General features: G+C 50.9%; 3 protein-coding genes across 3 annotated transcripts; 1 reads left to right on the forward strand and 2 right to left on the reverse strand.

The window, feature by feature from the left end:
• Window positions 1–355: 355 nt before the first annotated feature.
• On the reverse strand, window positions 356–5,344 carry HER10_EVM0005392 (uncharacterized protein). Its single transcript, XM_035482979.1, has 7 exons — window positions 3,163–5,344; window positions 3,015–3,094; window positions 2,808–2,940; window positions 2,190–2,744; window positions 1,759–2,130; window positions 1,578–1,697; window positions 356–1,499 (listed from the first exon to the last, which is right to left on the reverse strand). The coding sequence occupies exons 1-7, from the start codon at window positions 3,826–3,828 to the stop codon at window positions 1,011–1,013; spliced, it is 2,415 nt and encodes an 804-aa protein (XP_035333983.1). The 5' UTR covers window positions 3,829–5,344; the 3' UTR covers window positions 356–1,010.
• Window positions 5,345–10,549: 5,205 nt separating this feature from the next.
• HER10_EVM0005134 (uncharacterized protein) lies at window positions 10,550–10,915 on the reverse strand (the record flags this gene model as incomplete). The annotated part of the gene is made up of 2 exons (XM_035474758.1): window positions 10,550–10,708; window positions 10,805–10,915. The coding sequence occupies 2 exons, from the start codon at window positions 10,913–10,915 to the stop codon at window positions 10,550–10,552; spliced, it is 270 nt and encodes an 89-aa protein (XP_035333966.1).
• Window positions 10,916–21,707: 10,792 nt separating this feature from the next.
• On the forward strand, window positions 21,708–25,602 carry HER10_EVM0007951 (uncharacterized protein). Its single transcript, XM_035477489.1, has 6 exons — window positions 21,708–22,325; window positions 22,410–22,654; window positions 22,717–23,009; window positions 23,064–24,068; window positions 24,119–24,514; window positions 24,567–25,602. The coding sequence occupies exons 1-6, from the start codon at window positions 22,314–22,316 to the stop codon at window positions 25,520–25,522; spliced, it is 2,907 nt and encodes a 968-aa protein (XP_035334152.1). The 5' UTR covers window positions 21,708–22,313; the 3' UTR covers window positions 25,523–25,602.
• Window positions 25,603–25,709: the final 107 nt, after the last annotated feature.

Raw genomic sequence — 25,709 nt, forward strand, 5'->3', positions numbered from 1 at the left:
TTAATAACTTAAAAATACAAAACCGAATTAGAATACTTTATACTTAGTATTAGCCCAGACCTTAGTATTAAAAAGGATACGCTTATTACCGTAACAGTCCTTTATTAAGTAGCTATCTTCCTACTCTCTATTAAACGAGGTACTAAAGGTCAATAAGACCTCAATATCCTAAGGGACGAGTTTAATTAATACTACCATAGCTTTAAGCAGAATAACTATACGCCAATAGAAGCATAGTACTTCTAATATTTTATCAACGACGACGCGATATAAGACTACCTCGGCAAAGTTAAAAAGGCTATATAGAGGACCTTCGTAAAGTAGGTATTTAAATAGTAAGCGGGTTGAAGTTAAGGGGGGTTTCTTTAGCGCCAAGATCTCTTATAGTAGAATAAATTGCTTTAATCACTACGTTCCTACGAAGAGGATCAGTTCAACGAAACACAGCTACGTGGTTGCGGAACAGTCTATCAGGCGAGATAACGGTAAGCACCGTCAGGTGGTGAAGGAACCGGTGTCCATGCTGCATAAAGTTTGAAAGAGGTGGTGGTCGGGCGGAACTACATCGCGAGCTAATGCTCTTTCCAGTGTGATGTCACAGTGAAATATCACATATGAATTCGCCTCCCGCATGATATACGCTACATCCTTCGCGTGAATCAAAGCCGAAGTATAACATGCGTGAGGGTTCACCGTATCCCCCTGCTCCAGTAATCAAGAAGATGTCAGACGATCTTCAATCCGACGTTTAGGTGGCTCAAGCTCATCTTCGTGCACTGCTCATGTGCCTATCAGCCCCCTCGGAAGTCTCGAATTTCCACCATCACTTCGGATAATGATAACGCAGAGTCATTGCATTCACCATAGGATTGGTCCACTAGATATTCGCGGCGAAGCTGAGCCCTTAACTCTTCCAGCCACGCGCCCGCGGGTGTCCCTGGCCTCCAAGTTGTTGAATCCTCGGACCCAGCATAACTTGACCCAGCGCGCCATCTCCTCATGCTCTCGTCTCATGCCCTCTCGCGTGCTTGAGCAACTGGGCCTGCTTGATTTGGAGCATGATGTTGCTCCTCTGAATTGGCCCCACCCCGGGGATTCAAAACGGTGAGATCAACACCCGCCTGGGGAGGTGGCACCAGTCGAACAGCCGCTCTGAAAGGCAGGCGCTCCTCGGCACGGTATCGCTGCCACCAATTCATGAATTTTGTGTGCAATGTTGCACGACGTCGAATTGGGCAAGTTGCGGGGCCATCAATCGGCTGTTCCGGGTTATCTTTGAGATTGGGATTCGCGTTAGTCGCGGTACCTGTTTCTCGAGAGCGGTTGATGAACGGCCTTTGGAATCCACCAGAGGTCAGTCCTATGCAAGCCCAGATGATGATGGGCATGCCCAGGCTCATCAGAGTGAGAGAAATCATAAAGTTTCCAGGTGTGCGACTGAATTTGATGATTTCGTCACAGCCAAAAATGGCGGCTATATTGACAAGCGGTTGAGAAATCTGGCAAAACGCGTCAGAAGATCGTCTCAAAACCATGTTTCGTTGAGGAAGGGTGGGATCGTGTGGTAAAACACATACAACTGTCATCCAAGCCGAGATACTAACCACCAAAGGCTGTTGGGGCACAACGACGGAAGCAGGAATCGGGACTGGATCTGGAGTGGGCTGAGCTTTCCGAAATTTGAAGCGAAGTAAGGCCTTTTCACATTGTCAGTGTTGACATAATTCAGCTGTCTGCCTGTACATCGGGGGTCGTTACCTTATCCCTTGCAGCTACTCCCTTCTGAATCATTTCCTCATATTGGATTTGTAGGTCCCTAAACCTTATGCGCAATTGCCGAAGGTCCGTAAATGCCCTTCGTATCTGCGATAGATAAGGATAACAGGCTGATATGTCGCCTGTTCGGCCTTCGGCATGGAGGAAGTAGTTCACATCCGTTGTCATGAACAGGTCACCGCTCGAAACGATCGCCTCCACTGTCTGCGAGAAGGATTTCACTATCTTTTCCGCTTCAAGGACGCCATCTTCGAAATTGTCCAATTCATCCAAGACATCCTTCACACTTATGGTAGTCTGGTCATCACCCGCAGCCTTATGCAGGCGTTGCAGGAGACGCTGATGCTCCACGCCCTGCAGCACATTGTAAGATCAGCCGTTTATCCCCATACTGAATCTCGGATCTGACTTACGGTGCCCGTTATCCACTTGTCAAAGTTGTAGAATATTCCTTGGAATTCTTTGTAGATCTGCCCCAAGCGAACCTCAAAGACACGAAGAAAATAGGGGCGAGGGAGCCACATTGTAGTTGATGAGTCGAGCATCATGCTTCTTCCACGGACTAGAGGATCCGAAAGCGGGGCCTTGTCAAGCGCATTTACCACATCAACCATGCCAAACGAGTCCACCACATCCTGCATCTCACCTTCATATCGTGCAATGCTATCGGGAGTTGGCAAGCCAATGACTTCGACTTCGAACCAGGCCTCGCATAGCAGTATACAGGTCCAGCGGAACTGATCGTACCCAGTCACAATGCAGCTTATGTGGCTCGAGTAGATGCCGTCGATGCCCTCGCCACCAGCTTGAGAGCCTGCAAGAGCGCGTAAGAAGGTGACATCTTGTGAAGATCTCAGGGAGCCTTCGTCTGAACTTTTGGCCCGGTCGTCTCGTATCAAGGTTTTCGACGTCCGCCATACCCAGTATGGGAACGAAAACTGCATGACAAAGGTTTCGGGACCATCGGTCTAGAAAATGAATTAGACCAGCTATTCGAATTGGTCAATGAGTTCAGACTTGCAATTACATACCGAAAAGTGCACGCCAAGAGAAGGTCTAGATAGGATATAATTAAGCAAGAAGTCGGCCAGTTGCCGATAGAGTGATTCTGGAGCAGATCCCACGAGCGCGAGGACGGCCCACCGACTGAGATTGACGATGTAACTAGACAGACAAATCAGCTTCCTCGCCTCTTTCATTTCTTCCCAATATTCTTCGGAGACCGTGAGAATACTTACATCAGGCGTCGTTCCGCGTCAGCTTCATGTCCACTTTCAGTGTCAATGGGGTCACCTCCCTTGTCGTCTTCATGGTAGCGCTACGAGTGGTTAATATTGATTGTGCAAGCCTAGAGGTAGCCGTACTGAAGAGACGTTGAAAACTCACATTTTTTTGCAATTCCTTCAGTAATCTCAGTGCCGACAAGGCGCCAAGGTACTGCCGTGGACGGACCTTGTTCTTCGTAATGTTCCCGTCAATGAGTATGGCAACATTATCAGTCGGAATGTGGTGGTGCCCTTGTTGGAGCTCCTCCAGCGTTGCACGCTGTAGGAATGCAACAAGAGGTGCTACACGAGATTTATCCGCTGCCCAATTGTGTTCCGTAATGAGGAAAAAGATAGGGTCTTCCTCCTCGGGTTCCCCCGGGGTTAGATACATAACCTCCCCAGGCTCTTCTGAAGGCTTGGTCTCTACATGGGCCGTAACCCAGGCCGTGTTCTCCCAGTTTTTCGAGATCGGCTCTCGCCTGAAGAACCTAGGCGGCCAGGAAAATGCCCCGGCTTGCCCATAACTTTGTCCATGCCCAGGCACACTCTCGTTCGTGACTCGACTGTCCCTTGGCTCTAGTAATGGAGAGAGATGCGGTGAGATCGAGGTTGAAATTACGGGTCCAGCGGTGGACACACCCATTGCTTTGTGTGATGGTGATGTTTGAGATGAGGGCCAGGAGATAAAAATAAAAAAATAAAAAGCTACAGTCTTCGAGACTGGCGGTAGTATTGTAAAGAGATTGTGCTCTCTTCCAATTGCGTGTGAGCAACCCTCGAACATCAAACAACAGTATTTCTTTTGTCTTTCCGGCTTGTTATAAACTTTTGAATTCCCGTTTTCCTTATACACGTCGACGTAGTGTTTGCAGCTTGTTGTACAGAAGTGCTTCGGCTCCGAAAGGATATCGCTTTTTGTATTCCGTTCCTAACAATCCCCAAATGTTGATACAAATTATGTGCTTCCAGCCGATGGTCTCTTTCTAGGTTGTATTACGATTCTGACAGTGGTCCGAAGGCTTGTGATCGTGGTGGCGGACGTGGACTCTAGTGACGGCACAACGAGAGCAGCGTGGATAGCGACAGTTGGGGCAAGGATCAATGACCACAGTCATGCCACCTTGTCCGCAACAACACTATGATCAGGAAACATTGTTAGTATTCTGTAATGAGTACCAAGGTGGGTTGCAAATTCAGTCATTCTAGGCTTTGGCTAAGCAGTGGGTGAGGAAGCAATACGTACGCAAGTCCAGACGAAGGCGTACTTTTTTCGGGGTGGCTTTCGGTGGAACGAATCGTCAGTGGCTGGGTGGGTATCATGCGAGTGGTTGTAAAGAGCTATATGGAGAGTCGGATGGGCATTGAAAGATGGCAAGTGGTAGTTACCATGGTCTCGGTTGATACTCGTGTGGGCTTTATGACTTGTCGGCTGCAGCTGCGTCGCTTTGCCTCTTTCTCTTCTCGGAGCCCCCCTGCCTGCTTCGAAGGCTTTCAAACGTCAGGCGCGCCCGCATGCAGGTTGGCAACCCTTGACCGAATTCGACCAAGTTCACAGCTGTCAGGTGGGATATATGTGAGGCGAACAACACGCGTTGGGATTCGACTGAAGATGCGAACTAAGGTGGAGGGTGGTGTGGAGGATGCGGTCGTGGAGAGTCGGGGATGATTGGGCCTGGCTGGGCGTGCCCGTTTTGTTGCAAACTTCGTCAGAGACACCAATTGAGTACGCCGCTCATCGGCAGGTGAATTGGCCTGAACCTGGTGCAGCGGAACGAAGGGCGTACAAAAAATGCTGGAATCCACGACGCGTCAAGACATCCGGTAGATCCCCAAGACATCCCGTCTGACTTTTGGAGGTCACATGACGTGGGCCGGTCAGTCAAGCCGGTCAATTGCGGTGGTAGATTGCTGTGGCTGCGAGCCAGCCAGCCTCCGCCTCATGCATATTTCGATAGGCATATCAAGCAGCAATCGAATCTACGCGATTAACACAGACTTCAGTGTTCTCAAAGCCGAGATGCAGGAGTCGTGCAGGGTAAGGTTTGCAGGGATCGGAAAATTCCAATCACCTGGAAACTTGACAGCGCGAAAGACGCCAGACCTGAGAGCTTCCTGGAGTGTGATCACCTGGGCCAAAGGGTCCGTCGCGGAGGTAACAGCAACGGTCGAGCGAATGGCTCACAGAAGATGGTCGGTGTGGCCACTATTGGCAAATGATTTCGGTTGAGAGGCCATGCCGGAAAGTTTTGTCGAAAAAGTACAATGCAGACGCAATCGGGTGTGTGCATAAAGGAGACGATGCAGATGGGAGGTTGAATTGACAAGCAGCTTAATCCGCAGCACCATGTCATCAGCTTGTCAGGAGTCAGGGCTGTCACTGGTGGCTTCCAACAACGAGGGAGGCACGTGATGGACCTCGCTAAGAAAGATCCACCTTCCGTCCCGGAGAATTGGTTCCAATTTCACACCTTGGCGGCCCGCCCATGCAAAAGTTGGCAGGGAGATCCATACATCTAATAACCGGTTTACCAACAACAAACATCTTTCTTTTTCAGTGTCGGAGAAGCCGATTCATCGGGGCATTGTTTGCCCTTGTCCTCGGTCACTTTTGCGAATGCTTCGCCAGCAGTTGTGCCCAATGCCGTATCGTGAAGCGTACGCCCGATAATATCGTGGATTCGTGGCTCCAATCGAGACGTTCCGCCGAAGTACTTTCCTCTTGCCGATGGCACTCACACACGATGTCCGAGAAAGACAAAGGCAGCATGTGACGCGAGCCCTTGGCTCAATCTCAAGCTGCGTCAGAAGCCTTTGGAGCCGCGGGAGCGCGGCCTGACTTTGCACTTTCAACCCCATTTCCGCGAATGATATTCTGGCTTGTATATCCTGGCCCGGACGCCTGCCGTCGCCTTACTACGTATATCCGTACAAAACAGACACACAGCCACAGTTCGAACCCGTACCCACCCGATGGGCCGACGTGAGCTTATCTTCATTCTCAGATATGACCCCTATCTCCTCAAATTGCGACTGGGCGATCCCATCTTGACCGTCCATCTTGACTGTCCTCCGTCAACATGCGTCAATCATTTCCCCAGTGCAGGAAAGCGTTCTCGGCGCGGGCACGTCACGTCTTGTGCAACACGACAATATTTTCGGTGTCTTACTGATTCAAATGAGACACAACACACTCCGACTTCGGCCCCTTGGGCCCTTACCAATGAGGCTGTGTACATGTCTCACCGCCATTGTTGGGCTGCATTTCTTGCGAAACCTAACGACCAAGTAAACAACATCGTGAGATGAGCTTCACCAACCGCTCACGAGGAAAATGACTGCCTAGATATTGCACTCGTCAATCCTCACCGAAAACACCTCTATTGACGTGTAGCGCCATCAACGTCTCAATCGGCTCATACCGTGATGCGCGAACGAGAAATCAGCACCCCATCCAGTGAAAAGAGCGCCATCATCTCATGTGACGTTTCCACTAGTAGTGGTGCCTGTTTTGGAAGGGTGTCTCCGTGGTAGGCGCATACAACGTGTGCCTACCACTCAAATCTACAGCCTCGATTGCTCAACGGGCCGTTTTGCCAGATGGGTGGCATCGTCAGATTTCAACTCGCCGATGGTATAAGCGGCGCACGAAACGCAGTCCGATGTACCCATCACGGGGCGCACAACGACGGCATCGATTTTACCCAATGAATCCTGCACGACGTACTGTGCCCAATGAAAGGAAATCACGACCACAGGGTCGGCTAATACTGCGGATGCCGCACCGAGCTCAAGCAACACCATTGCCAAAGTCTCATTCACCCCGGATTTTCATCGTCGTGGCACACCATCATCGTACTTTGACAGCGATTCCATTGGTTCTGTTGCACGCTACCTCGGCTACGAGCCGTTGGTGCCCAGAACTTCAGAGACCCCATTGGCAGCTGCTAAAGTTGGTACAGATAGGAATCCAGTTTGAACAGACCCCAACAATTTCACCGGAAAGCATCGATGTTCGACAGCCCGATGAACAGCTTCTTGCGCAGCCCAGCCTTTATCGATCAGATGACCTTCGAATCGAAGGTAGAATCGCCGTCTTTCTACCTTTTTTTCCTTGCCGAGCGAGACTCGATCGCAGTTTGCATGAGAGCAAGACTTTGCCAGTCAATCGGAGCTTTCAGCTCTACCCTGGGTAAGGTAACACGTGGGGACAAATGTAATGCCAACTAAACCAGTTGAACGTAACATCAATCGAGACCGTCTGTCTTTGGCAAAGCATACGTGCCCCACATATATAAATTCTGATTTCTGACTGAAACTACCTTAAGGTAGCTGGTCCAATGCAACAAATGCGATCAGTGTGTATGGAGTACCTTAAGTACCGAAGATACGGCCCGCGGGTAACTGGCAGTTGCGATAATTGTGGCGCAGGCGCTTAGAATTGTTGCAAAGCGCCACGTGGCTTGTCGGTAGGATGATGGGGTTGAATTTTAAGGTTCGAACGGCGTTCTTTGATTGGCTAAGTACATGCTTATGGGGGTACCATGTACCTCACCTTCGATGGAGAAGTCTAACCATGGACACCATAAGTAAGTTCTCTCAAAGAAGACTCCAAGTGAACACGTCAGTTTAACTAAGCAAGAGGTTCAGTATAGCCTTTATGGCTCGCCAAGACAGCGACGGGAGGCTTGGGAAGACTTGGCCCTCTTGTCGCCGGTTGACCCAGCACGCTCCGTCCCGGCAAATCAAGAAGGCCAATGTCGCCTGCGTGTCGTCTCTGGAAGTGCCCCATCCCACTTGTACACCATGTGGATCTGCGGGGTGGCGAGCGGCTGTTGGTGTCCACCGGGCCCGTCACGCAGCGTTTTCGGCTGGAATCTTCTGTGGAAGTCTCACCTCCAGCTTTTCTTTCAAACAGGCTGACGCCAGATTCCACCAACTGGAGTAAGAAGACTACGACGAACCCCATAGCAGCTACCATGATGAAGAGAGCGTAGAGGAAATTGTACCATGTCCGCGGAAAAGTGATGATACCATCACAGCTGAAGATTGCGGCTACATTAAGGAGTGGTTGAGACATCTGCCGTCCACATAATCACATTAGCCATTGAATCCGGGACTTTGAAGATTATCATTTCGACATACCATAGTTGTCCAAGACAACATTCTAATCTCCAGCGGGTTCGTCGCATTCATCTTCTTTTTCAAGATGAACTTATTCAGATATTAGCGTACACTACTTTGAGTAGTCATGAGGACTTCACGCGGACCTACCTTTTTTCTCCCAGTAATACCACTCTCGAGCATTGACTCGCATGTTTCTTGCAGCTCGCCGATATCTCGGTGGGTCCGGCCCATCTTATTCAATGTTTTGCGGATCTGTGACAAGGGCATCATGCAATCTATGGCATCTCCAGCTCGGCCATCTTGGTGTAGGAAGTAGTTCACGTCGGTTTCCGTGAAGACTGCGGCGCTACTTAGGGTCTCGCCAAGCGCCTTTTTCAGATCTCTCAGAACGTCTCCAGCTTGCTTGACCATCCTTTCACACTCGTCGAGTTTTCTCTCGGCTTCTTGTTGGGCATTGAAGCTGCGAGACACTAGTAAAAGGTCATCAAGAAGTTTCTTATGTTGTCTTAGCTGTGATTTAGGCAAGTTCGCCCCGTCAGTCGGGAAGCTCACGCGACATTCGAGAAATCCGGGACACAGACTTACCGCTGCTGCAATGGCATTATGGCAGTGAAAGGATAGGGATTCCCATTCGCCATTGATCTGATTGAGACGGATTTGAAGAATGCGAATGAAGTAGCTGCGAGGCTCCCACGAAGACCTCATCACATCGTTGCCTCGGCAAAGCGGATCGGAAATTAGTCCGTCGTCTTTGTCATTGTCATAGCGGGCTACCATGTCAGGATGTGGCTCAACGTCGAGAGCGTCTTCGTACCAGCTCTCAAGCAGGGCCACACCGGCCCAGCGATATTGATCAAACCCCGTGACGATTGCACTTGTGTGGCTTGAGTAGATCACGTCGAAGGAAGTGGCGTCGATAGGCATCTCGGTAAATCTTCTCATAAAAGTGATGTCCATCGATGATCTTAGAGGCTCCTCATTTGATCTTTTTTTTCGATCATCTGTCCTTGGTTCGGCTGTTGTACGCAAGGCTCTGACCGGAAAGGAAAGTTGGAGCAAAAACGTCTCTGGTCCTTCCGTCTATCCAAACGTAAATACGTTATCTTCATGAACCAACAACAGACATGAAGTTCCACGACTTACGGTGAAAGAAACCCCAATTTCACTCTTGGCTGAGAGGTGGTTGAGTATGCACTCCGTCACCTCCCTGTACAGAGACTCCGAAGATGATCCAAGAAGAGCCAGAATAGACCAAGAATCTAGGTCAACCACGTAGCTAGTAGCAAGAACGTAAGCATCTGAAGTTTCACAAACAGGTATATGTTTTCTGCCTGACTCACATCAACCTGCGTTCTGCCTCCACAAAGCCACTGTTCACAGAAGATTGTACATCATCGAGTTCATAGCGCTACGTTTGAAAGCGTCAGACTTGACTTCTCGACTGCTCTTCGGATTTCAAAAGGACATACCTCTTTGGTCGCCTCTCTCAAAAACTGCCTTGCTGATAAGCCTCCAAGAAAGGGTCGGAATACTGGTTCACTGCCGAGGTTGTTGCTCTCAATGAGGAGGGCAACTTTGGTTTCCGGCACCCCGTATGCACCCTCTTCCAACTGCTGAAGCGTTCTTCCACGGAGAATATCGAGGAAAATATCAAGCCGGAACTGGTCCGGGGCCCAGTTCTCTTCGGTTCGCAAGGAGCGCAATATGTCTTCTTCTTCAGGGCACTTCAGGTCTTGTTCCATACCTCGAAGGGTAGCGTATAGCAATGGGGTGTTCTCCCATTCCCTAGGAAGTTTCCTTCTTTTGAAGAATCGCTCAGGCCATGGAAATGCCCCCGCCTGCTCGACCCTGTTGGGTACCTGCACGTCGAGTGGCCTCGGTAGTTTAGTTGGCCCAACTGGTTCTGTTTTGGGATCCGCGGGCTGAGGTGAGAGAGAACAGCTTGAAGCTGTTTCCTCTTGGTGTAATGTCATATTCAGTGCACTCCCGTATTGACTCTGTTGTTGTTTCTATCAACTCGTATCACCTCGGCCTTGATGATGCGACTTTTGATAGCGTCTTGCTCCGCAACTCTCTCAATTAAAAATAGTAGAATGTTCAAACTCGGCCAATCTGCGATACTACAGTTGCTACTCTGAATCCTGTCTATCTGGATGTTTGTTTTGCGATTTTTTCCTGGTTGTCTTTGTTTTCGTAAAGCTGGGAGCCCGGTGGGTGGGATATTGCCGGAAACTCCAATGACGGTTGTATCATGAATTACCGAGTAAATATCTTGCGATAGAATGGAAGAGTCACCCGCGTTGCCCTCACTCTGCGACCTTTGAACGTCTTGACTGCGCTGACCGTGGGATGTATTGTGATGTAGGAGTTGCCGAACGTGGCTACGGACAACCGCCGTGACTGTGTTGACCGTGGGAAGTATCGTGGTGTAAGTGTTGCCGAACGTGCAATTTGTCGACACGACAACGCGAACACCTAGGGTATCCGCAATTGACACAGGGATCGGTGACCACGTTCATGCCTCCCTGACCACAATAACACTATTCCTATCGTCAGTATTTGACTAGAAATATGGGTTAGGCGCCCGTATTGAGAGGGAACCTGCAAGCAAAGAGCTAGAGATAGGAATGACGCACACAGGTCCAGCGGAAGGCATACTTTTTGCGAGGCGGCTGTTGGCGGGACGGCCCGTCAGTGGCTGAGAATTGATATATGAGGGAGTCTATGACAAAGGGAGTCGGAAACATAGACAGAAGGGCGTATTATGTACCATGTTTGGGAGGTAATGGATCTCTTTCCAAGTTTCCTCTTCAAAGACAACCAAGGATCTACCGTCGCCCACGTTCCAACCCCCCTAGAACACCTTTCTGCAGTCGCTATTGGGTTATCTTTGCATATGGTGTGTCTGGAGACCATGTAAATGATCACACGGACAATTCGGCCAGCAAGACAGGGCGGCCTGAAGATTTTAGGCGTCGAGGGCGGTGAACATCCAGGCTTGGAGGGTTGGGTGGTGTAGACGCTGTCGCGAAGATTGGCCAGGCGTCCCGGGTCGCCTACTCTCCAAAGGCGACCAATGGGATATTATACAATGTTGGGCCTCTGTGTCAGGAATCTGAATGTATTGAAGAGCGTGTCATGAGAATGCGATTGCCTATCACAACGCGCGGCAAAACATATGGCGTTTTTGTTTGTCGAAACATCTAAACGGACACTGCATCCGTACGATTCAGAAAAAGAACTTTTGATCACCTGACAATGACTCTGCATCACATATGGTAGGAGCCCGGTGTTCAGGTGGGGCAGCCGCGGAGCTCCCTGAGTTTATTTCATGTTCCCACGGAGTATGCTTCTGCAACGGCTACTGTGTCCCGAGCAATCGAAATAGCAAGGTGAAGGCAAGGGCAGTCGACCGCACCAGGAGCAGTGTTTGCACAGCTGTAACAGCTTACAAGACGAGATCTAAAGTGACCTGCTATCCTTTCCAATGCTAGATGGCGTCCGCACATACACTTCCCCCTTTTCTTCTTCCATTTTTCCCCCAGTCTCTCGGTTTCAGATTGCTTCCAACTGCAGATATCATAGCAGTCAACCCGCATCAATACACGATTTGTTCCACCTAATCCGTACATAACTTGAGTTTGCGCACAAACAAGCTAAACCTTCGGCCTCGTTGTCTCCTTACACGGGGAACGGATCCGGATATCCGTAACGTAAGATATCATCCTTCCGCGGGAACACGGGGAAAGCTTAGAGAAATTGATAATGACTGCGCCTCAATGCCTCGTAGGGATCAGGAAGAAATCCATGAAAGTACGTAGTACATATCAAACAATTGCATTATGGCAGCATTAATCAATCTAAGAGCAATCGGTGCCACGGTGGGAGTTGACTACCGATACTAATTTTGACGTCGGGCCTCGGTGAGGGATGCAGGGGGGTTCACCATTTCCTTTCCTGGCCTAATATCTGCATGGGTACCTCAGGTATAGATATATCCGTCAGGAATGTAATGCTAGTAATCTGCCCCTTTTCTTTTTGAGACCAGAGGCAGAATGTGGAGGTGGAAAAACTTTCTCATCACTCTTTGACAAGCCTGAAGCCACCACTTTTTTGACAGTCACTTTTTGACAGGCCATCATGTGAAATCAAGACAATCATCGCCGCCCTTGACACCGGCGGTTCACTCATGCGAAGCGACGTTGAGCTAGTTCGCCTCAGCTTCGCGCTTACCCGATCACGACCAATTGCCGCGGCTCTAATCATATCGCCCGACATCGTGGCTCCACTGATTATTCTTCATGAGAACGGAGGTTTCCCGCGAGATAGGATAGGTGTCCTAAGTAATTCGTACATATCGAATCACAGCTTGGGACTAAAGTACTTTGGTTCCAGCGACAAAGTGCTACCTGGCCACGTGTTGCAGGGAGTCCCGAGGCCTGATTGTGCATTTTGGTGATCAGCAAGGCTTCGGAGACGCATCCATACCTAGTCCTTTAGACTCTTGCCTGTTTGTGGCCTTTCCGCTGCAGGCCATCTCATGACCAAAGCTACCTTCCTCACAGGCTCACAGTACTTTCCAGCCCGATCGTACCAGATTCCTTACCAGAAGCCGTATAGCAGCGAAAGCTGAGAGGGCACTCTCCCAAGATTTGCATACCTGGAGTTGAGACTAGTTGCTGTCTCAATCCCCCACTCAGTAGCTGTAGCACCTCAAAATAAAATGGATTCAGACACTTGCATACCACAGTACCACTTCAGTCTCCGGTGTCTCAAGCACATTCAAGAGGATCCTACGGCAGACCTGCCCAACACCAGCAACGCCCAACGCCATGTAAATACCACAGGGGGCTACAACACTACAAACAAACCACCACGATCGTGGGATGGTACCATAGACAATAGCTCTTTCTAAATGGCGATCACATATGTCTAGACAGATCGATCGCGCCCCTTTCACCGGGTCCTCTGCCTTTCATAGTTGCGCATCATACCCGTACACAGAGCCTGCAGCTGCAGGAAGAGCTTCGCCCTGGAAGAATGACGCGCGTAGCAGTCTGAATCCATATGATCATGCCCTGCCCGTCATTGGGCTTGATGATTATTTGGATGCCAGTAGTCCGGTCGCAACCTTGACCGCCTCGATGTGTTCCTCTCACCCGGACCAATTACCCCCCAACAGTTTGGTCAAAGGGCGAGAACGTCGTCGCTCCAGTAAGAATAACTCGCATCGACCTTCCACATCGGACCATGCACCCGCAGCCAAGCACCGCCTGCCTGTAAACCGCCTCGCTTCACGGTCAATGCTAGTCGGTTTCCCTTCTCACCGGTCTCAGCTGTAAACAGTGCGATTCACGGATCAGGTAGAATAAGCAACAGCAGTCTTCTAGGATCTTTGGCAATACGCCCGTCATCTTACTTATTGATGGTCCTATGATTGGCTCTGCTGCACGTTGTTGCGGCTGCTTGCTTATGTCGGTGAAGAAGAAACCTGGCAACGGGTAGAAAGCTCAAACACGTCATCTGCTCGTAGCCATCCTACATCACCGAAACCACAAACATAGCAGATATCAAATTCACTGACTTTTGATCATGGCCCAAAGGAGATCTTCTCGGTCGACCCATGGCGGGGTCGCAAGTGCCATGATGCAATGTGCCATCTGTGAGACAAATCGACAATTGAGCTCTAAGTTTTACCGGTCAGCTGAGTTGGGAATCCAGTATAGCTTGTATGAGAAGCAAGGCCAATGAAATTAGTTGAGGGATGCCAATGTCACTGCACTTGCATCTTGTTCTTCTATGAGGTAGTATGCAGTATAGTGGATTTGGATTTGTTACAAGTCAGTTTCTTGTCTTGATGGGCTAAATGTAGGCCGATAAGAGCTGCAGCATTGAATCCTTTCGAGAGAGACCGTCCTCAGATTACCATATGATGTGGCGATGTACGCCAGTCCATCTTTAACAACCTTACCATCACTTACTAAATCAAAAATCAAGTTCATACAACTCAGTTATTTATCATAATCAATCAGAGGGTGCCAAAAAACTTCGCGGTTCGCATTGAGTGCATGCAACAGTCATAGCCCATGGGAGGTACCTTAGCTTGGAATTCCTTCGGCCGACGGCCAGCAAGTTAGAATTCTGGAACTTTCAGAAAGAACTCAGGGCATAGTACTTCATTATTGATAAGATAGTGAATGAGTGAATCAAGTAGGAAGGTGTAATCCTGCGACGATCGCATTGGCGTGCGGTCTCCCTGTCAATGAGAGTATACCAGGCGCCGATTTCATTCTTACCCCTACATGTAGACTCTCGCAGCTAAAGTAGGCATGTACACAATGAAGGTCGTGAGACCACGGGGACCGAGATTCTCAAGGAAACTAAAGTCATCACAGGAATAGACTTGTTTAAGGCCTACGAGCTCGACCTCAAAACTATTTTTCTCAAAATTGCGACCTTATTGAATCAACGCACTAAGACCAAAAGTACAAGGGGTTTTATCCTACATCCAGTAATAACTACCTTATATCATTAAGCGAGTTATCGCAATGCCTCGATTCTTTGGTCCTATTTAGACTGGAACTCAACTCCTACTATTTAGGCATGGGAATTAGATCCGCCTCAGAGTCATAGGGTGTTCCGGTTGGCCGGAGAGAGAGTATCGTAGAGTGCTGGTTGAGACCTAAAGCCGTCTCGTGGCAGATCAAGAGATCTGCAGAATAGAGAGATGATAGCTCTTCTATCTCGTGCGGCTTTCCTTGATCCAAGCGGAGCCCGAGTTTCTTGGTCACACCTAGCCCATGAGCAGTGTTTGCTTGTTTGTTTGATTGTTCAACGCCGGTGGTTCAGCCCGTCAGGGCGAAGGGCGCCTACATGGGCTTTCAAAAACTACCCTTTTCCACATAGAGTGCGAATTCAGGAGAAAGCAAAGCGCAAACCAATGGTTAAGCTCTCAAAAGAATCGATTTTGGTGAAAATACCTACAGAGAGGAAGTGATATTTACTGGGGTAGGAGCTGCCCCCTGCTGTTGAGACACAGGAGACGCTCATTCAGGCAGTAAATATGTAGGCATTTCAATGAACCGTTTAATCAGAGCAATCTTTGCATTGCAGCGTGAAGTCTCTTCTATCTCCATGGAATTTGATAGCCGGCTATGATTACCTCTAGCAACCGCCAGGTATAACACTCCCAGTCGCGTTGTCATGGACCACGGTTGGGCACCAATCACCGAGAACTTATGCTGCAGCACACCATTCTCGAAATAGTTTACGCCAGAGAAAGACTGTACGAGGTATCACTGTCCGCAAACTCATCACAAATGGTTCAATGCAAGTCTCTGGTACCCTGATCCACCCATGCTCAACGACTTCCCCATACCGGACTTCGGAACGAGCAGTCTCATGATACCAAGCGCATGAAGTGGGGTAAACACATCCCCAATACCTCAACGGGACATGATCCGACGCCGAGAGGAAGCTAGACAGGCTATGGGGATCATCAAATGCAGGTTGAGACATGCGACATAGCGGAGTTTCTGCAGAGGGGTCCTGGATGGATGACGTGCGTCTGTTGGAAAAGACCCGGGGTTAAGGGGTTCCAAGAAGTAGTTTACATTGGTGACAAGTCTCGCAGCCATTACCTTTATGATCATCGTAGGAGACGGCCTGAAGTTTATGGCTGGCGGATTTCTTGTGTTCGAGCTGTCTATTACATTCTTGTAGGCTACGATCAAGCAAAGAAATGCTCAGGGGTAGCTCGGTCCTGTGCGGAAAATCAAGAAGAAAACCGTTTGTCTAGCTAGGGAGACGACTTTGCAATGAAATACATACAGCGTCAGCTAACACAAATTTGAGAGAATACGTTGATTCTCATCCCTGCACTGAAGCAAGGTGGGGCGATAGGAGAAGTATCGGTGTATCAATGAATTGCGAAGATGCTGCTCTACTTCCAGTAGGAGGCCTGCGGTGGATGCATGTCGCCATGAGACCCTTCAAAATCCCTCTCAAACATTCAGACCAACCTTAGTCCCTGTACTTTGAAGGCCTATTTTGTCATGACGGGCACAAACAGTCTCTCCATGGCAACCTGCATACATGTTACGCAGCAAGTAATCTCGGGTTAATGCGCTCAAAAAGACGTAACAGAAGGCATTCTCTTCGCACCTCGGTGTTTGGAGGTTAGACGTACCGACTAGACCTCAGCCATGCGTAGCTTAGTGACGTTTGATTGCCCTTGGCTGCGAGGACGGTCCAAGTCCCTGTGCTGCAGATGACCTGTCAATGTTACCGATACCGGATGGCTAAGATATGTGGGATTTCTCCCATCTCTGGGCCAGATGAGTCTGACGATAACGGGGAAGTTGCCTCTCATGCGAGTAAGAAGGTTACAAGTCCTGTGGGGACCACAAAGTTCGACCCTCGCTGGCGGTCGTACCAGAACACCGCTCCTGTACTACTAGCATAGGGTGCAGCGTCTTACACCTGACATCTGTCACTCGTATCGAAATGTCACAGCAATCGAGACTGCTAACCTCTGATTGTTCCAGGCTACAGACCGAATGCGACCCAAAAAGGGGGCAAGGGATGATCAACGTGTCTCTTCTGACTCGGCTCGCACTGCAACTGAAGGAAGCGCTGCCTGTTAGACCCCTGACCCTCCTTCTTGCAAAATTTTCGGTCGGCCGGCTATGCCGGTTCCCATACATCTTGCAACCGGGTGTCGGGACGCGGCATTGTACTCTGCGGGCCTTTATGTACAGAGGTGGCTCGACAAATACCACTGGAAGATGCGCCGGAAGCCGAATTGACGGGCCTTTGCAGGTGTTTGGTGCGAAAGCGTGGCCGGCCTGAGGTATCTAGCACTCATGGCAGCGGGCATGCATCCAAAGAAGTGAGGCAGTCGATAGGTCACATAACACGTGGTTTAAATCTCGACAGTATGTAGCGATAGGCCTACTTGTCGCATTCCTGACTCGATCTCACTACCAGTTGTTGACTAGTAGTTCACGGGGTGAGTCGTCACTGATTGGCGCTCTCAGGAGTTTCAGAGGGGCTTGTTCTTTCGTTCTGCTGAACGAAGGTATGGATAGTGTAATAGATGGCGTATTGCTTAAACATACGAGAAATATCGAGGTGGGCGGAAGTCCTTCTTATACATTCTATGCCCTAGAACCAACATAAAATACTGTTGGGTTGCACATTTCAACACCTTCCACGCCCCCTTCCTCTCGAGTACCTGCTCCAAGACCAGAAATGTGAGTAACATGTTCGATCATCTTTGTTATTCATGCTTTCCCTGGATGGGAGATGGCAACGCTAAAGGTTCCTCATCCATATCAACACACCGAGGGGCTGTCGGTAGTCACTTGCAATAGAAATGACTTGACATATAGAGGCAAGTGAGCTACAGAATGAAGTGATTCAGCTAGTGAAGTGACTCCTTTTCCCATCACTGCTTATTACTTGTAGTATGATTATCCTATCACTCCGTACAAATTCGATTTGCGTTTCTCGGGGAATGTATTCAGACTCAAATAACTCATAGTAAGAGTTGATATAATAGCAGCAATCAAGACAGAATCTCAATGCAGGTTACATTGACCGGCAGGTTACTTAGGTTTCCAAATTGAGAGGATGCCGTGAAAGAACTCCTGCGCGTAAATCCGAATCGTCAACTGAAAGAGCAGCCACGGACAGTGGAGAGATGAGTGAGATCAAGGAGCCAAAGTTTCACTGCGCTATGAACATGACTTGCAGAAGACCTCCGTTTCACTGCGCGACGGGACTAGACACACGGATGAACGAGACATTTTGGCTGCTGCTGAAGCTCTCACATGAAGATCCAGACCCAGCATCTTCCCCAGACAGAATCTCGACCCTACTTCCAAGTCTTCAAGTCTCTTCGACAAGCGTCCCACTTAGTTCTGCCCCATTCTCCTCTCTTGACGATCAATCGTCTGATGCCAAGAAAGAACCTACTTTAGTAAGATGCTAGTGATGTTGCAAAAAGCGGGTTGAGACACCTACCATGGCGTGTTCTGCTAAGGAGAAGCTAGTCGGGCTAGTTTAGGAGATTCCCGGCGCCAGGCAAACGCGTCACGACTCACGAACGCAGGCTTATGAGAGCCTAGTCAGAGAATAGAATTCGGGTTCGGGATGGCAGAAAGCTGCAAATGGTGCTGTGGGATGATTGCGCATCTACAGAAGCAGGTCTGTAGCGACGAAGCTTGATGAGATGCAGCCTGTCTCACCCTCCGGTTCTGCGTCTTCCATTGTCTTAATGCAGAAATGGCGATTGTATCCCAATGCATATGGTATCTAGTGTCTTGCTATCAGAAGAACTTGACAAGTCTACGTAATCAAGGCTATCTGACTTGTTGACGATCTTCTTGTCGAGGACCTGGGACGCGCAATCAATGCTCAGGATATGTGTGCAAGGTCAAGATGAGTTCTTGAGCCGATGGTTCCGTAATCAGTCAATCTTGTCCAGAGATGTATGGAGGGCCAGAACATAAAGGTCTGGGCCGGTAGAGTCTAGACACTTGACATTATATCGAGCCATTCTTCCCTTACTGACGCTTGAGGGATGCCCGTCTACCAGCTACGCTATCGCTATTGAGACGATGCCTCCGATGGGATGTGAGACTGTCAGCTGCCTCTAAGTGGTGGAGACCTTTCGCTGTTGCAGGTGATCTACATCTCATGCGGATGTCAAAAGCCCTACTCCGGTCAATGGGACTTCGTCATAGGTACTCTTTCCACTGGATAGAAACAATCAATATGACAGTGACATTGACGCACGTTAGTTGCGTTGGATCGTAGAGCCCCAGCTCATCACCTCATCGGCCTGCGTCGTACTCCACGGAGCGCCTTCAGGGGCTGCCGAGACACTTGACCAACTCCCGCCTACCAGGCGCGGCATTGCCTCCTTGTGGACTTAAGAAGCTAACGGCCAACATTGAAGAAGGCCCTCGGCTCTAGACAGTTCTCATTGGCTACAAGCGTACCAAAGTTCAAGATCTCGCATTCGCTTGGCGGCAGGGAGAGTCCAATCGAGCCAGGTTATTGGCAGGCCAGAATACCCCTATTCCCAGCAGGAGCGAGGTCTTCACTCAGGGGAAGAGTAAGCCATACCGCCCTCTATTTAGGGAGACTCGGATGTCTGCTCGCCATCAAACACGTCGAAACATGAAATTGTAGTCGAGTCGAATCAACACTGGCAGAAGATGCTCAGGTGCCGTTCTCTCATCTAAGGCATTCAGCCTTTTTACAGTACGCGAGATGGCAGGCGGCATAGCGTAGATGGACTGAACTATGCTCTCGCCATCCTCCAGCCTCACAGAGAATAAGTTACCGAGAGGTCATGGCCATGTCTCAAAGTCTCAAGTGCTACGTTATGACTTTGTGATCAGACTTCCAGTACTTTTGTAACGTGGCTTGTCTTTCTTTACTACAGACTAATGCCTAGAGTCTTAGAGTCTTCATTCCAAATGTTTAGCCGACAGGGCATTGGCTGGATGAACGATTACACCAAGTGAACAGGGCTCAAGAGTGAAGAATCTCGAGGCTGGCCATCCGGATCCAGGAGATCTCGCTGCAAAATGACCCGAAGAAGAGGTGGTTGTTCATTGTACGATGAGGCCAGGAACATGGGTGAGCGAGATATTACTCTTAAACCAGCATCCGCATGTTTCCTCATGCAGTTGTATCGGGCCTTTTAGAGAGACGAGAAATAAATGGCTCTGAAGATGCCCGCGAAAGGCGTGGAAGCGTTTCTCTTCGGTATGCTTCGGTATTCTGGTTGTTGCCATTGGACAAGCCGCACTTTGTCAACACCGCACCAACCGTCCCCAACCCGAGAACACGTCTAGAGTCTCCCTGCCATGCAGCCATCGCCACGCGGTAAGATGTCTTCATTTCAGAGCTATCCAGTGATGTTGCAACGTTACTCTGTGGGGTAACTGGGTGAGTAGCGTACGTTTCAACCTCGCCGTTTGCAAATAGGGCAGCCAAGGCTAGCCTAGCCACGCAAGCAACCCCATGAACACGATCGGGGTCAGTCCTGAAGCAGGAGGTCAAGTTGCCAAGTTGTCCCCACTGGCAAATAGGAAGCAGGCCGTGATGCTGTTATCTTTAACCCCATGATCCTGGTATCCGAAGGTAGTGAGACATTCCCGATCAGAAATGCCGGGTGGATTCCGCGGTCTTTAGTTGGGAATGGTCTCTAAACAAAAGCCCGAGATGGCTTCGGTCTGGCCGTGAGGCGTCTCGCCGAGGGAACGGCGAGTGAAGGGCGGCCCCAATACCAGGTTTTCCTGGTCTTTGTCGTGTGGATTCGTGCGGATAGTCTGTCAGACGTCAAAGCTTCATCCTGACAAGGCATCATCACGTGGCATGGTCCAAGATCGTCTGCCCAAGGCTGGAGACAATATCCGTGTCTCCCTTGCATATAGGGCGACGCCAATCACTTGCAGAATCAGAGAGAGATGTGGCAGATCAATGCAAAAGCTGGACTAGGCTTGCTGACTCGCGGTGTGCACGGAGTAGTAACTTGGCACGGCTTGTTTCTTGCAAAGTTGCGGCTGGCGGCTCTATTCGTACGTCGACCAAGGCTACGTTGAGTCTAGTGTAGGTCCTTGGGTGGTTGAAGAATGTGTAGGGTGGATCCGAGCGGTCGTTAGGTCGGTCTCATCTGCGGTACTCAGGCGAATGACACGGTTGAACGAAAAAGAGTTCAGCTGAGTGTTGAAAGAAGATATCGACGATCAGTGTCCATTTGCGTCGATGAGAAGAAATCGGAGCCAGCTCCGCACTTGCGCGTGCCGGGCCAGTGCTGGGCCAGGAATTAAAGTTCAGCTGTAGTGGGCTCTCAATTGTAACCTCCGAAAGGGGCATGGGGGCCAAAAAACTTGGTTTTTCTTTTCTGTTTGGTTCTGCAGTCTGGAGAGATGTCTGAATTTTGCCCGGGTATGTGGGCAAGGGATTCCCAGTTTGTCTTTGTTAACTTCGCTCTCGGCGAGCCTCGGCCGCAAGATTCTTCGCTTGGAAAACCAAAGGTGGAAAGGAGCAGAGGATTTCGTAATCAAAGCTTTCTCGGGTCGGGTGCATGGATGCCGTCAGCCGTCAGCAAAGTGGAGACTTTCATTGGGTGAGGTACTGCAAAAGGTACGCGGGACCCCTGTTCCGGGACCGTGGGGAAATGTTTCTCCCTGGAGGACCCGCTTGAAAGGCAGTCAATCTTAGCGTTTCTGTCTTCGGGCCAATCACAGAGCGGAGGGGCAGAATCTTCGGAGGCAGCCAATGGCTGGTGGCGACGGAAGCTGCCACAAGTGGGTCTGGGCCCGCACCGTCCTTTGGCCGTGGAGTGGGGCCGCCCAGGGGATCACCGAGGAGCCAATGGAGAGGAGCCACAGCCAAAAGGACTGAGGAACGACTGAGAAACACCAAGTCAGCCATTCCCCTTTCGGGCGCACGTTTTCTTCTTTGACGTCCCGCTGCCTGAGCCCTGAGCTGTCAATTGTCATCGCGCTCGTCCGAACTCGTCAATTCATCAGCGACACCCATCAATATTATCACATTTCCTATCTTTGCCAGCCGCCATTCCGACAGGGTTCCCTCCCGAGGGCCTCGCAAAAACTGTCGGTCTGCGCGACGCCTAACATAGATCGCTTCCCGTCGCTAAGTTCGCTTCGCTGCCAAAGTCTTGGTATTGAGAGGGATCAGCATCTCTCATCGCAAAAGAGCCCACGCCAATCCCTACCGGGCCAGCAGTAGGCGGCCACATCCCATCCCATCCCAAGCACCGCACCACACACGCACACACGCCAGCCCAACGGCAAAACGGCCAGCCCCCGTCAATGATCTAATTGATCGCCCGCAGCGCTAGGTCTGCAAGTCCGCGGGGGTCAGACCCGTAGTCTGCTTATCCTGCCGGGTGCAGGTTTTAACGAGACGACGTCCCCACGCCCAGAGAACTCCATCGTCTGACCCTGACAAGTCGGCATCACGCCGTACGAATACACTATCCGTACTCCGTATTCTACCAATATCAATCCCACGATCCCCGCCCATTCAGCCGCCTTCGCTCCAACTAGAGGAATCGGGGTACCTGAGCGCCCAAAGACATGTTGTGCAGTTTCAGCTGCAATGGTGGAAATTGTAAGACATCCTCCCAACGACTCCATCCCGTACCTCCCGTGAGCAGCTTTTTGAGGCCTCCCCAAACTAACTGTGTGTGAATAGTCGCTCAACGGCGATGGCAGTGATGGTGATGGCCGCGTTGGTTCCGCCCGCGATAACTCGACGGGCGGCGGAACCGTCAGTAAACTGAACGTCGGTTCTGACTCGTCTTCGTTGATGTCGCTCGTCAGCACCCTCATCCCCGTGCTCATCTACACCGTCGTATGCCTGCTCATCTTCTGGGCCTTGCGCCGAAGGAGTCTCCGCGTCTACTCCCCACGCACTATTCTTAGAGACTTTTTCTCTCAGTATGTCATCACCCTATTGTCACCCGTACAGTGATTCGTACAGCATGCTAATTCCACGACAGCGAGCAAAGCGTACAGCTTCCAAAAGGATGGCTCAATTGGGTGAAGCCGTTCTGGACGGTTCCGGATACGGAAATCCTGAATCGCTCCTCACTAGATGCCTTCCTCTTCCTTCGGTATCTGAGGATACTTACTATGATCTGCTTTGTTGGTATTTGCATGACATGGCCAACATTGATGACTATTCATGCTACCGGCACCGGTGGGCTTTCACAACTGGACCGCATCACCATCGGCAATGTCCAAAACTCCAAAATGCTATTTGCCCACGCAATCATTGCGTGGGTCTTCTTCGGTAGGTGCCCCCTATTCCATACGATGGTTTCGGTATGCTAAACCCCCCTTTCAGGATTTATCCTCTTCACAATCTACCGTGAATGCATATACTACATCAATCTTCGCCATGCCTACCTACTATCGCCCTACTACTCCAAGCGGCTGTCTTCCCGGACAGTCATGTTCGGTTGTGTCCCGCCAAGATACCAAGATGCCGCCCGCATGCGAAAGTTGTTTGGCGACACCGTCAAGAACGTCTGGATCCCCCGAGACACGAGCGACTTGGAAAGGCTCGTCAAGGAGCGAGACGAGACGGCGATGCGGTTGGAAAAGGCCGAGATTCGCCTGATCAAGATGGCCAACAAACGGAGGAACAAGCAACTAAAGGCGATTGCCGCCGCCCTACCGGTTCTCCCTGAAACCGTCTCCAGCCCGCCATCGAGCGGAAGCTCAGAACGATCCGACGACCCCGAGAAAGGATACCCGCACCAAGAGAACACCGCCCTGCCCGACGTCAACGGCTCCGTCGCCGCACAGTGGATCGGGGCCAGCGAACGCCCGTACCACCGACCCCTGGCCAACTTCTTCCGCCGCGTCGATACGATCAAGTGGACACGCCTGCGGATCAAGGCACTCACGCAGCAGATTAACAAGCTGCGGCGAGGATTCCTCAAGGGCGAAGGTCGTCGACTACCCACAGCTTTTGTCGAGTTCTCCTCCCAAGCTGATGCCGAGCGCGCGTATCAGACTTTGGCGCACAACCGGCCGTTGCACATGTCGCCGCGGTATATCGGTATCCGTCCAGACGAAGTGGTATGGAGCTCTCTTCGGATGCAGTGGTTTGAGCGTATCGCCAGAGACTTTTTGATGCGTGCCTTCATCACGGCGGCCATTGTATTCTGGTCTATTCCGTCCGCCATCGTCGGAACCATTTCCAATATCAAGTTCTTGTCGGAAACGTTCCCCTTCCTGGCGTGGATTACCAAGCTGCCTGACCCAGTCACCGGCATCATCAGTGGTCTGCTGCCCGCGTTGGCCTTGTCGTTCCTCATGGCCATTGTTCCTTGGATGCTGCGAGGTAAGTGTACCTGTCAACCCCTTTTCACCATCCTACTGACTTTTGCAAAGGTTGTGCCAGGCTTGCAGGTGTTCCATCGCTCTCTCTGATCGAACTATTCGTACAACACGCATACTTTGCGTTCCAAGTTGTTCAGGTCTTCCTTATCACGACTCTTACATCCGCTGCATCAGCGGCTCTCACACAAGTGCTGAAAGACCCTCTTTCAGCCAAGGACCTGCTGGCCGACAACCTGCCAAAGTCCTCCAACTTTTACATCTCCTACATCCTTATCCAGTGCCTAGCCGTCGGTGCTGCGTCTCTGCTGCGGGCATTCGACATCTTCCGCCATCATGTCATGGCAAAGGGCTTTGATAACCCTCGTGGACTATTCAGGATCTGGCACAGGGAGCGACCCGTGCATTGGGGTGCAGTCTTCCCCGTCTTCACAAACATGGGCGTCATCGGTAAGTCGCGCTGAACCCCTACCTTTTACTTCTCGAAGCTGACCCCCATCAGCCATCAGCTACTCCTGCATCGCGCCCGTCGTCCTCGGCTTCGCCGCCGCCGGCCTCTACTGCATCTACCTCGTCTACAAGTACAACCTCCTCTACGTCAGCGACGCCTCCATCGACACCCGCGGCCTCGTATACCCCCGCGCGCTGATGCACCTCCTCGTCGGCCTCTACCTCGCCACAATCTGCCTCGTCGGCCTCTTCGCCCTCCGCGCAGCCTACATCCCCATGGTCCTCATGATCGGCTTCCTCATCTTCACCGCCCTCGTCCACATCTCCCTCCGCGAAGCCATCTTCCCCTTACTCTACAACATCCCCCGCGCCCTCGCCCTCGAAATGGAAGAGCTCGACGGCGGCTTCGTCGCCCCGGACTACCCGCAAGACGACTTCCTCACCGATGCCGACATCACCGCCGCGTACCCAGACTTCTTCGACCCAGGCGAGGAAAACGAGGGCCCGACGCACGAAGTCAACGGCACCCGTGGCGTAGAAGGCGCAGCAGGCCTCATGGCCTCCGTCCAAGACTGGTCCGCCGGCGCCGTCGCCAAGAAAATGCAAGCCACGGCCGAACAATACGGTCTCGCGGGACCCATCGGCTATATAATGCACTGGATCGACCCCGCCCCCGACCCGAACCCCAACTTTGTCCTCCGCTGGCTCCACCCGGGCGTCTTTGACGACTTCTCCACCCTCCGGCGCACCATCCCCGTCGACCTGCCCGATCCGACAGAGACGTACCCCGCGGATTACGCCCGTCGGGCGTACTGGCCGCCCGAGATGGCGTCGCCGACGCCGGTGATTTGGATCCCGCGCGACGCGGCGGGGGTGAGCAAGCAGGAGGTGGAGCACTGTAGCAAGGTTGTCGGGTGTTCTGACGAGGGGGCCGAGTTGAACGCCAAGAACCGGATCGAGGTTGAGCTTGAGAAGGCGCCGTTTTGGGTGCCTCGTGTTTTGTATTAGGATTTTGTTTTTGACCAAACTTAATGTAGCGTGGCGTTTTGGTGTATTTTTGTTTGGATGATACTCCGTAGAGATATTAGCAAAGTAATATTCTGCTTTTTGGCTCTGATGTCGAGCGACTTCACAACTGCAGTTTTCGATTTGCACGTTGAAGATGATCTACATAGCTTGTACTAGTGATATTTGC

The sequence above is a fragment of the Colletotrichum scovillei genome, assembly GCF_011075155.1.
Source record: "Colletotrichum scovillei strain TJNH1 chromosome Unknown Contig00005, whole genome shotgun sequence".
NCBI lineage: Eukaryota > Fungi > Ascomycota > Sordariomycetes > Glomerellales > Glomerellaceae > Colletotrichum > Colletotrichum scovillei.